At 39.0% G+C, this 11,882-nt stretch overlaps 2 protein-coding genes and 1 long non-coding RNA gene across 3 annotated transcripts; all 3 read left to right on the top strand.

Moving 5' to 3' along the window:
• Positions 1 to 231: 231 nt before the first annotated feature.
• LOC111609450 lies at positions 232 to 6,146 on the top strand. The gene is made up of 5 exons (XM_023337935.1): positions 232 to 302; positions 3,560 to 3,772; positions 3,848 to 4,897; positions 4,999 to 5,167; positions 5,248 to 6,146. The coding sequence occupies exons 2-5, from the start codon at positions 3,562 to 3,564 to the stop codon at positions 5,381 to 5,383; spliced, it is 1,566 nt and encodes a 521-aa protein (XP_023193703.1). The 5' UTR covers positions 232 to 302; positions 3,560 to 3,561; the 3' UTR covers positions 5,384 to 6,146.
• A 2,248-nt stretch (positions 6,147 to 8,394) lies between these two features.
• LOC111609467 (piggyBac transposable element-derived protein 3-like) lies at positions 8,395 to 9,877 on the top strand. The gene is made up of 2 exons (XM_023338005.1): positions 8,395 to 8,729; positions 8,838 to 9,877. The coding sequence occupies exons 1-2, from the start codon at positions 8,537 to 8,539 to the stop codon at positions 9,314 to 9,316; spliced, it is 672 nt and encodes a 223-aa protein (XP_023193773.1). The 5' UTR covers positions 8,395 to 8,536; the 3' UTR covers positions 9,317 to 9,877.
• Positions 9,878 to 11,333: 1,456 nt separating this feature from the next.
• LOC111609574 lies at positions 11,334 to 11,876 on the top strand. The gene is made up of 3 exons (XR_002753187.1): positions 11,334 to 11,481; positions 11,562 to 11,674; positions 11,747 to 11,876. It is a non-coding gene; the product is annotated as an uncharacterized LOC111609574 (long non-coding RNA).
• Positions 11,877 to 11,882: the final 6 nt, after the last annotated feature.

Raw genomic sequence — 11,882 nt, 5'->3', positions numbered from 1 at the left:
TTAGAATTTCCACCCCTCCCACTTTCTTAAACGGGGTCTTTTGTGAAGTGCGCATGTTCCAAACGCAAGTTAACAGTGCTGAAAAAAATAATTAAAATATATTTCATTTTATTTTTATTACGAAATGAAATACATATTATTAAAAGTTAAAATAGCACAGCATATTGAAATAACCTATTAAATAAATAAATATATAAGAGATAAATCACGTTTCTGCCACTTCCGGAGCAGAAAACCGCTGCTCTCTGTCGTACTCAAAGGGAATAAGACACCTCTCAGGTTCTGCCCCGTGCCGTTTCCAGGTAAGGACCTGCTCCGATTAAACCCTAATTTACTAATCTACAAAGGAAATGTTTACTTGCAATTTCTGTGGCAATTTGGCTAAAACATTAAGACTTTATTTACTTCATTGTAAGCTACATCGAAATGAGCCGCGATGTTTATTTAAATGCGCTGCTGCTGGTTGCAAAGACACGTTCTTGCGTTATGAAGCGTTGAAGGCTCATTTTTATCGGAAACACAACACCTCTGGTCCTAGTAGCGTCGGAACGGTTGTTACCGACTTTAAATGCTCGTTGGCATTGTGTGACCACCAGTGTCAAACTACTAAGGCTCTAATAGCTCACTTGAAGCATCATATTGTGGAAGGGCGTGTTGTGAATTGTCCTTTCAGAGGATGCAAAAAAGTTTTTCATGTGAAGTCCTCGTTTACTGCCCACATTTCCCGGAAACACAGAGATCTTGCAGATAATATCCATGACTCATACAAATGTTCTGGTTCTCAGTCATTATCTGTTCACAATGATCCAGATAACATCGAGTCGCAAGGAAATGAGATTATTTTACAGACAGCTCCAAATGAAAGTGATAATGATATTACTGAGGATTTCAGTGATCTTTTTTTTAGAAATGTCTCTCTATTTTACTTGAAATTGCAAGGGCAGTTTCTATTACCAGCTTCAACCATCCAGAATATTGTTGAGGAGATACAAAATATACACGAGTTGGGCCAGACATACTGTTTGAGCAAACTTTGGTCACTGCTAAAAAATGAGACACCATTATCAGATGAAGACATCACCAACATTTGTGAGTCTGTCAAGGGATCTGATCTATTCTCTATATGCCATACTGGGCCGATGAGGACAGCACACTCAAGAGTGCAAACCTTCAAAAAAAACTTCAACTATGTTGAGCCTAAGAAAATATTTTTAGGAAGAGATGAAAACAGAACAGATAGGTTTGCCTACTATGTTCCTCTGAGGAAGACTTTGAAATGTTTGTTGGAGTCTGATCTGTGGAAGAAATCAAGGCAGCACACGTCTGAGTCTCCTTCAGACATTTTAAGTGACATTAATGATGGTCAGATATACAAATTCAACAACTTTTTTGTGGAGAATCCATCATGTCTCAAGCTAATACTGTACCAAGATGCATTTGAAGTGGTTAATCCTTTAGGCTCAGCAAAGACGAGACATAAGATATTAGCCGTGTATGTGTCTGTTGCCAACTTGCCACTTCATGTACGGTCTGACACAGACCACATGTCACTGGTTTTATTGTGCAAGGAAAAAGATTTCAAGGAATTTGGGCATTCTAAAGTTCTTTCTGAGTTACTAGAAGACCTGAGGCTGTTGGAGGAAAATGGGATTGTAATGGTTGATGAAACGGTAGTTAAAGGAACTGTATTTTGCATTGCTGGAGATAATCTAGGCTCACATTGCATTGGTGGGTTCTCTGAAAATTTCAGTCGCACACAGCATTTCTGCAGATACTGCTTAATAACCCGATCAGAATTTCAGGGTGAGGACCCAAATGTGTGTGGACCACTCCGCACTATTGAGAGGTACAACTCTGCTCTTGATGAACTCCAGACAGCTGAGGAACCGGACGTAGAAGGTGTAAAGTTCAGGTCAATATTTAATTCTTTGAAATACTTTCATGTCTGTCTTCCAGGTTTACCTCCTTGTCTAGGTCATGACCTCTTTGAGGGAATTGTATCTTATGACCTGGCATTGTACCTGAAATATTTAATTAAGAAAAAGGGATGGTTCACTTACTCCACTTTGAACAGGCGCATTAAACAGTTCAAATATTGTGACTCTGATGCCTCCTCGAAGCCGTGTGAAGTCACTTATAACGCAGCAAAGCTCTCAGGACAGGCTACGCAGAACTGGAACCTTCTAAGGCTGTTGCCCCTCATTATTGGCGACAAAGTACAAGATACAGCAGATGATGTGTGGCAGTTGACTCTCCAGCTGAAAGATACTGTAGAGTTGATATGTGCTCAGAAAATTTCTTTGGCTCAGATTGCATATCTTGACGTTGTTATTCAAGAGTATTTGGAGACAAGAAAAGCGCTTTTCCCACAATGTAATCTAAAACCAAAGCACCATTATTTACGCCACTATCCAGCTCTGATTATAAAATTTGGACCCTTGATTAGACTATGGACAATGCGTTTTGAAAGTAAGCACAGTTATTTCAAGAGGTGTGCTAGACATTTGAAGAATTTCAAAAATCTCTGCCTCACCCTCTCTGAAAGACATCAGATGTTGCAGGCTTATGTTTCAGCAGGCCAAAGCGGTCAGAATATCTTACAGATTAAGTCTGGTTCTCCTTTTTACTCAACATTATACAGTAAATCAATTCAAGATGCAGTTAGGCAGTTTGACTTCACTGAGACCAACACAAATGTCTCATTTGATATACTCTACAAGGGAACGTCTTACAAAAAAGGCCAATTTCTTGTAACAGGGAGCATGGAGGCAGTGGAGTTTGGTGAACTACAGCTTATATTGATAAATAATGAAACTGTCCATGTTCTGGTCTCGGTGTATATAGCAGAATTCCTTCCCGAGTATCACATGTACTCTGTTAGGAAAGATGATGAAAAGATGCAGTGTCTAAACATCTGTGACTTGATAGATTTCTATCCATTACCATCTTACATAAAGAATGGAAACAAAATGGTTCCACTGAAACACAGTGTGCTGTCACATTAAACCGGGGTTTTGAAAAGTTAAGTCCAGGACCCATTTGCAGCCTTTTGACTGTTTTTCTTTTCTTTTATCTTTTGCCAATGACGATAATCCCCTAATGAAACAGTTTTACTAATCCAGCATGACTGATGGAGTCTTTAGTTTTAATTAAGGCAAAATGAATGCAGAAAACATTAACTATTACCACAAAACATTGCCTACACATTTAAAAGTTTAAAGTATCAAAACTTTTTGCATTCTCTTGTGAGGACCACATGTATCCAGCAAGCCCTGCTGCACCCAGATTTACTTTGAATGAATTTATTCAATTTTGGAGACCTTTAAAATGTCCATAGTGGATCACTTTTTCTCAGTTGAGTAAGAAAAACTGATTAGTTTTTCTTTTTAGCCTCTTTTTTTCTATCACTTTTTTTCTTTGGCCCTTCACTTCTTTCAACTTCAATATTTTGCACCTTAGGACAGAAGGTTTGGACACCGCCATACTAATGATGTTTTGGAAGAAGTCTTAGGTTGTTATTTTTGTGTTAACTGGAGTTCTTTAACTGTTTTGTTCTCAGATATGGATGATGACTCCCGAAGCCTCACACGCAGGGTTATTTATGAGGGGTTGGCAGATCTCCCAGTCTCAACTCTACAGACTTTGGAGGACACACTAGAATCTTTGGGGGTGGAGACCAATGAAGATTTTCAGTATATTAATGAAAATGATCTGAGATCTGTACTAACACCAATTCAAGCAAGGAAGTTACTGAAAGCTTCGAAACAAACCAGTAGGTACATTATTACAGAGATATAGCAGCCTATCTTTACCTTTTGTTCATTACTATATACCTTTTATCATATAGCACAGACCAGTGGAATTTCCAGTGAGCCATCTCTGTCGTTGTCATCTCCTTCTACAACCAGCACATCGTCTGCCTCTTCATTTTCTATACATTCCACGCCAGTAGATTGGGTTGACACTTTTCAAATTCCTTGGAACAGGTTTCCAGAGAACTTGATTGAGTGTTTTGAGAATGAGGCAAGGCCGAAACCCCACCTTCGAAGAGAAATGATTCGGATTGTTGTTGCTTCAATGATGGAGGTGTGTGCTTCTCCTCGCAAGCAAGAAACCACAGAAGTGGCGAAAAAATTGATAGCAAAATATCCACTTTCACTCCAAGATATTATTGAAGGTGATATAGTGGGCCCAGGGTATTATTCACTCGTCAAGCAACTACAAAATCGTATAGAAAATTTGAGACGGGTTTCAAAACCAAAAATAAGGAAGCGTAAAAACATGTTAGATGAAGATGGCACAGTCCCACCAGAGCAAAATGCAGCTGTTCAGGACATTTACGGTTGTATAAAGTGGGACATGGAAGTCATGCCAATCCAGGAGACAGCAGAGACACAGAAAGAGAAAAAAGTCAAATTGAAAATGCTAAGTGAAGAAAATAACTTAAATTCGGACGAGATAAGAGATCTTATGCAGAGAACCTACTACACTCAAAGGAAAGAAATAAACCAGGGAAAAGACCTACAAATTATGGTGAAGGAGTGGCCCTTCCTGTTTCAGGAAATTGGTATGACGATCCACTTCCAGGAGCTTACTGGAGTAAATCTACTAGAGACTTTCCATAAAAATCTCGAAAAAAAGGGTAAAAGACTTCTGGACTACTTAAGGACTGTCTCGGCCCACAAAATTAAACGAGTTCTTCAAACTGTCCGAAACCTGGATATTCTGAGAGGACAGGTCCAGGGCTGCTCTAAAGAGTTGAAAGATCTTGTCCTCCTCCTTCTGTCTCATTTCAATGACAAAGAGGAAACCCTCTTCCACTATGTAGATGAGACATGCCTAGCAGGAGAAGTAAAAGTGGACAACTTGCCTGTCACACCATGCTTGATTGTATGTGGTAAGTAAATATGAATATTCACTGAGTAATTTTAAGAAAGAAATATTACACTGGTTAAAGTTTGTATAAGACTAATTGTTTTCTGGAATATTTTTTGTCAGGAACCTCCTGTTATACTTCCAAGAATTTTATGCTTGGCATTGACGGCAATGTTGTGAATGACCAAATACCAACCTTCACATCCGCTATATGTCTAATGTTAGCAAGTTACTTTTGCTTCAACATTCATTATCCGACTCATCTGGCCTCCACACTTGATTTCATTCAGAGGTAATATTCTTTTGTTTTCCTTCCCTCATTTAGATGAAGTCATATTTCATTACAGTGGTTGATTTTCATGTATTGAATAGGTGCTTCCTAAACATCAATCCAGACCGGGGGACAAAAGTTGAAACCAAGAAGAATAAGAAGAACGTGTCAGTGAACCCAAGGGTCCTTACCCTAATCTCTGAAATCGCAGATCATGAATGGAGAGGGACATATTAAAATGGACATAATAGTCCAGCAGAAATGTAAATTCTGATTTCTTACACACCACTTATAGAGCAGAATACAAATTTCACTGCAAGAATATGGTTTGCAATCTGGATGGATAGAATTTACATTTAGTTTTCATATTTCTTAGTTTTAGGATCTATTGAATTTATTTTAACAGGCTTGCTGTATGTTTTGCGGTAATTATAAATGCCTGAATATGTAGACAAGTTCAAGACAACAGCTACTTTTGTTTCCATCATTGTGAGAGGCTGTTCCTTTAGTTCAGTAAAATGAGAGAAGAGTGACTTGTATTATTTATTTTAAAATTGTAGATTCATTTAATTTAGATGCTCCATTAATATCTCAGCCAGGACTGCAACTAATGATTCTTTTGGCTATCAATAAATATGACAATCATTGAAACCCATACAAAATTGCACTGTAAGTCAGTAAATTTACGGTAAAAAATTGTAAAATGCCAGCAGTTACTGACCAGAATATTCACAGCATTATACTGCCGTAGAAAATACATGGCATTATCATAACTGAATAAACATATATCCTAAATAATTGTGACAGTCACGAATGTAGAAAATACAGAAATATAGTGTAAAAATATAAGTAATTGTAAAGTTCTTAAAAAATTGTAATATTGCCAGCAGTTAATTACCCTAAACTTAACAGTAGCAATCAGCCAAAATTACAAATTTTGCTGATGTTTAGATCTACAATGTAAAAGCGTAAACAAGACTGCAAAATAATTTTTTACAAAGAACAGAATGCTGGTGTGATATTTTGGTTTCTTTTTTAATAATGCCTTTAATACACCAAACTGAAATCTCAGCAGTAGACCAGGCATCGATCTGGCGATCCACCGATTGCAAAGCAAACTCCTACAGCCAACGCCACCATCATTTATGAGAGCATTTGATCATTAACATTAAGAGAACTGTATGTTAGCCCCTCTTGCTTGAATGAAGCTGAAGTTGGTTTCCAATTGCTGCTTCCAATTTGGGAAATGGCTAAAGGGCAATTCCACCTAATTTTTCACTGCAATCAGCATCTTTAATTTACTCTAGCTAAAAAACTACAACACCTAGACTCTTCAAATCTGGACTAGATTATTCTCAACTCATATCAGAATATTTAAAACCAAGTGTGGGATTTGTAAAACCTTTATCTGATTTGTGAAACTTCAATAAAGAACAATTCTAGTGTTATCCAAAATCATACAAGTTGTAAAGTCACCCATCATTGAAGTTTCACAAATCCCACACTTGGTTTTAAATATTGTGCTATTAGTAGAGAATAGTCTAGAGCAGGGGTCCCCAAACTTTTTCCTGCGAGGGCCACATAGCTGTTCCTTTCTCTGCTCGGGGGCCGGTCTTAGTTTTTGGAGAAAGATACCTTAGAAACTTATTGTCGGCGGGGGGGGGGGGGGGGGGGGGGGCTGTTCTGTCTTTGAAACTGTCGACGAGGGGGGGGGGGGGGGTTGCTGACTACGACACATTCGCGGTCGCTTTTAGATAGATTTTTACCCAGAATGGAAATGGAAAAAACCGTGAGTGAAACGGTGACTGGGACTGACTAGTATATATTTGAGGGAAAGTTAGTTTAACATCTGCTCAAGAGCCCCCTGGTGGTTGAAGAGAAATCCACAACCAGAAATACAATATATGAAAAAATACACTGAATGCTCTCTGGTATGAGGAGGCGGGCCAGATCCGGCATTGCCAGACCAAATGACGCAGGCCGTAGTTTGGGGACCCCTGGTCTAGAGAGTTTTTCATTTTGTAATTGTGATAAATAGTAGGGTTTACAGTAAATGGAGACTGTTATTTGTCATGTAAACAAATAATTATCTAGTTTGCATTGCTGCTTGATCCTTCAGCATCAGCAGCAAGATTCTTTTAACTCTGTTCCTGTAGTGGTGTCCTGAACTCAACACAGTAAAGTCACTGTGCTAACTAAGGTTGCTAACTAGGGTGCTGAGAGCCCAGTAGGCCTGGTCCTTGTCAAGATGCTGCTACTGTCTTTGAAATCAAATTTCTGCTATTTTTGCACGTTCAGGAGGAGAAGGGCAACACATCACAGGTGAGTCCCTTTCACGGTTTCAACTGAAGTTAGCTAACTTTAACCAACTGACAAAGAAATGTGTAGTTTCTGAGCCATGCTGTTTATGTACATGCACTGCAGCTAGATATTTTTACTATATGGAACATTTAATCTTCACAGATGCAACACTTCCATTAATGTTTCTGTAGGAACGGCTGCATAGATTATATTTCTGGTCTACTTCAGACTACATGTGCTTAAAGTTATTGTTAATGGCAGAAGCAACTTTTTCCAAGTTTGGTTCAATAATTAATTTGAATTACTTTGAGTGTGAAATGTTCATGCATGCAAGTTAAATCTCTGAAGAACATGTTAGCTTTTGTTTCAATACTTTGGTAATACTTAGAAGTATAAGCTTGGCATCAGAGATATTATTTAATATTTTCCTTTGACCTCTTGACTCTCACACCCAAAATACTTGCACTAAAGTCACTGGGTCCATGACAGTTGAAGGATTTGAAGATAAGAGAATTTAAATATTAATATTTTACAGCTTTTCTCAGTTTGGGTGCATCTCTCAGAACAGAATTGAAATTCTTAAAACTACCTGTTCAATCTTCAAATTACTGTGTCACTTCTGCACATCAAAAAAATTAGTTTTGCAAGTTTTGCTTTTGTACATCATGTAGCTGGTTATGTACACTTCTATGCTTTTATAATTGTAATTTGCTTTTATCGTCTTGATCAAAATATGTTAACCCTCCTGTTGTCCTCGGGTCAAAATGACCCGCCACTGTGTTAAACCCCCCCCCCCCCAAACAATCCCCTAAATGTAATTTTTTAACTTGAGATTTTAAGACTTTTCCTAGATTGGCCCAGACAATAGAAAAAGTTCAGTGTTGCTTTTATTCTCATTTCCATGTAAGCTGTACAAAAAAAGGTACAAAGATGGTCTTCAGGTCAAAATGACCCGTGAGGCAAATGGAGTTGAAATCAAGGTCACAGAGTTATTTACAAACCATAAAATGTTACAAAGTTTTAGTTGTGTCTCAGATCAATCAGTAGCAGAAGTGAGCAGAGAGTGGAAGGCCAATTTTCCGAGCCACAATGCCAGTCAAACTCTTTCACACCTACTCAAGACTGATGCGATTTGATGACCGTGAATCAAGACCAGCAAGACGTATGACAGACAAACTTGCAGCCATAAGAGAGGTATGGGACAAGTGGGTGGAGCGGTTGCCCTACCTCTACAATCCAGAGCCTGATGTAACAGTGGATGAGCAACTGGTTCCATTTAGAGGTAATCTGTTTTCATATTTGTAATAAAAGTGATTTTCACTATTGATTTCTTTGACTGTTTTCTGTGACACTGATACTAATCACTGATGCTAATGTCTTTTGTCCAAAGGTTGTTGTCCTTTCCGGCAGTATATGCCCAGCAAGCCAGCAAAATATGGGATCAAGTCATGGGTGGCTTCTGAATCAAGCTATGCTTGGAAAATGCAAGTCTATACTGGGAAGTCAACCAGTGGATGCCCAGAGAAGAACCAGGGGTTGCGAGTTGTGCTTGATGTGACAGAGGGACTGAGGGGTCACAATGTGACATGTGACAATTTCTTCAACTCTTATGAACTCGGACAGCAGCTCCTGAAGAGGAAGATCACCATGGTTGGTACAGTTCAAAAGAACAAGCCTGAGCTCCCACCTGCACTGCTTGGGTCAAAGGAGAGAGAGGTCTTCTCCTCAAAGTTTGCCTTCACACCCACCACCACTCTAGTTTCCTACCTCCCAAAGAAAAACAAGAATGTAGTTCTTCTGAGCACACTGCACAAAGACGGCGACATTAGTGACCGTGAGGACAGGAAGCCAATCATCATCCTGGAATAAAACCGAAACAAAGGAGGTGTGGACAACCTAGATAAGGTGATTGGAGCATATAGCTGCAGAAGAATGACTGCCCGCTGGCCCCTGGTCATCTTCCACAACATCATTGATGTGTCCTCCTACAATGCCTTTGTGATTTGGATAGAGATCAACCCAACCTGGATGTCTCATAAGCACAACAAGAAGAGGGTGTTCCTGGAGCAGCTAGGAAAGGCACTTGTAACTCCACTCATTGAAAGAAGGAAGCATGTCCCCCACACAGAAGCCTCAGCAGCAGTTGTGAAAGCTATTCAGAGTGCAGCAGCTCCTGATCAACCTGAGGATCCATCTACCACAGCCACTTCCTCAGCTAAGCCAAGTAAGAGGAAGAGATGTCAGTTCTGCCCTCAGACTGTAAAACACATACTGTGTGCTGCAGGTGTAAGAAATATATCTGCAAAGGCTGTGCACTTGCATACTGCCTACATGTGCCAATTAGTTGAATGGGTTATGTTATTTTTCATATTTTTGTATTGTACATCCTCTTGTTCACTGGAGAAAAGTAAAAGAAAATTAGTCACTGTGATGAATAAAAATGCATTCGAAACTCATTTTGCACATTGTTTTTCTTAAGCTATAGAAATTCAAGTGGAGAGGGAAAAGTCAAGTATTCACACATTTTGTGGTGAGTGACAATATACAAGATAGAATTTGGTGTTTAAAATTCAATTAAGCTGCTTATATTGGGGGTTTATTGAAGACGGGTCATTTTGACCCGGAGGATAAAGGGTGTATACAGAAAATGAGGACAACAGGACAACAACGTGTCTGTGTTGAATTCTCAACTTCCAAAATAGCATCAGTTCATTGTGTAAGTCTTAACATGCATAAGTCTTAAAGTTGTCATAATGTGAATCATATATTAATTAATTTATATTCTATTATTTTCTAAATCTGTCCTGAATTGGTAAATTGCTCCCAAGTGAGTCCTGAGTTTCTCTAACAGGTCAGTGTATGAACCATTAGCTCAACCAACGATCAACCAGTTTTCTGAAACAGATTGGAGGTGCATCTTGTGAACCATCAGTTGGCAACATTATGCTCTATATAGTCAGAACACAACACAATGTTACATGTCTGAGAACTGATGAACAAGTATCTGGGCAGAGTGAACAGCCAGAGAGAAGAAGAGGAGTGAGGCTGAGGAGGAAATAGTTGGGAGGAAAGCAGAAGAAGAGTCAGAAGAGGCTGAGGACATCTGCCAGTTTCCATCAGTCCAACATCAGGACATGGCTGAGACCCACAACATGATGCTGATGGAGGTCCTCCCACCCTACTGTTCATTCCTTAACCCCACTGAGGAAAAAAGATTCCTCAGTGGAGTTAAGGAACAAAGTGACTATGGAAATTAAAATGTAATGTAATTTCTACAGCACTGTACAGTTTTCCTTGAGGAGATTGTCCTGTGGCTCCTTTTCTACTTTTTTTCTTCTCTGCATTTCTGTCTTTTTCTTTCTGAATCACCATGGCATGGTCCATGAATAAATTATAGCAAAAGCGTAAATCAGTGTTTCTCAATCCTGGTCTTCAGCGTCACCCCTGTCCTGCAGGTTTTAGGTATTTCCCTTCTGCCACACACCTGAATTGTATCTCTGGATGATTAACAAGCTTCTGCAGTACTTGATGTCATCCAATCATTTGAATCAGCTGTTCTGGAGTAGAGGCACATCTAAAACATGCAGAGCAGGGGGGCGTTGAGGACCAGGGTTGAGAAACACTGGCGTAAATGATCCTTTTGTAGTCTCTTCTCATGACTAATCGATTTGACTGTCTTATCTGTACATAGAGAGACTATAACTTATTATTTTGAGTCACTGATATGTTAACAGACAGGATTTTAAGAGCTGAACTAAGGATTTTGAAAGCAAACAAATGCTATTTTTCCTGTTTCTACAAATTGTTTTGAGAAATGCGCTTACTGTTTTGTAAATGCCAACAATGACTCGAGAAATGCACCAAAAGTGACTGAGAAAAACTAACCTAGCATAAATTGTCTCAGCTGTATCAATTTGTTTGCCTGTATGAAAAGTGTTCACATTTACAGCTTTGTTTCTGCTAGCTTGCAGGAAATGTAACTTACATAAATGGTTGAAGACAACCTATTGGCCTTCATGAGACTCAGATAAATGGTGAGTATCTATTTCATAAATTGCCTAAAACAGTTATATTTGTTTTTATTTGTTTTTTTGTGTATTTTGTCTGGTTGCAGACCAGAGGATCACACCTGTTGACAACAAACAAAGGTTTAACTACTGAATTTTCAGTCAGAAATGATCACACCACCTGGTTGAAGTACCTGTGTCCATATGCAAGTCAACAAAGGTGAAACAAACATTTAAGCGAATAAGATGTTCATGTAGTGCATCTTTCTAACTTTTTCTTTTTGTTTTCCAGCAGAGAGGAAACACCCGATTGACAACATGCGAGTCTCAATTTCAACCTGTGACTGGGAAGACTACAACCATCCTGAGCAACGTCTGATCTCAGCGACTTGTGACTCTCAACCCAGAACAAGAATCCTTTTATCACC

Source organism: Xiphophorus maculatus, chromosome 8 (genome assembly GCF_002775205.1).
Source record: "Xiphophorus maculatus strain JP 163 A chromosome 8, X_maculatus-5.0-male, whole genome shotgun sequence".
Lineage (NCBI taxonomy): Eukaryota > Metazoa > Chordata > Actinopteri > Cyprinodontiformes > Poeciliidae > Xiphophorus > Xiphophorus maculatus.
This window is presented reverse-complemented; position numbering and strand designations above follow the sequence as displayed.

What these genes read in the sequence shown, in the direction of transcription:
- LOC111609450 (XM_023337935.1), top strand. Translation starts at nt 3,562, where the DNA reads ATGGATGATGACTCCCGAAGCCTCACACGCAGGGTTATTTATGAGGGG. An exon ending in ACCATGCTTGATTGTATGTG is followed by an intron (nt 4,898 to 4,998) that starts GTAAGTAAATAT and finishes ATTTTTTGTCAG; the next exon opens with GAACCTCCTGTTATACTTCC. An exon ending in ACACTTGATTTCATTCAGAG is followed by an intron (nt 5,168 to 5,247) that starts GTAATATTCTTT and finishes TGTATTGAATAG; the next exon opens with GTGCTTCCTAAACATCAATC.
- LOC111609467 (XM_023338005.1), top strand. Translation starts at nt 8,537, where the DNA reads ATGCCAGTCAAACTCTTTCACACCTACTCAAGACTGATGCGATTTGAT. An exon ending in GCAACTGGTTCCATTTAGAG is followed by an intron (nt 8,730 to 8,837) that starts GTAATCTGTTTT and finishes TTTTGTCCAAAG; the next exon opens with GTTGTTGTCCTTTCCGGCAG.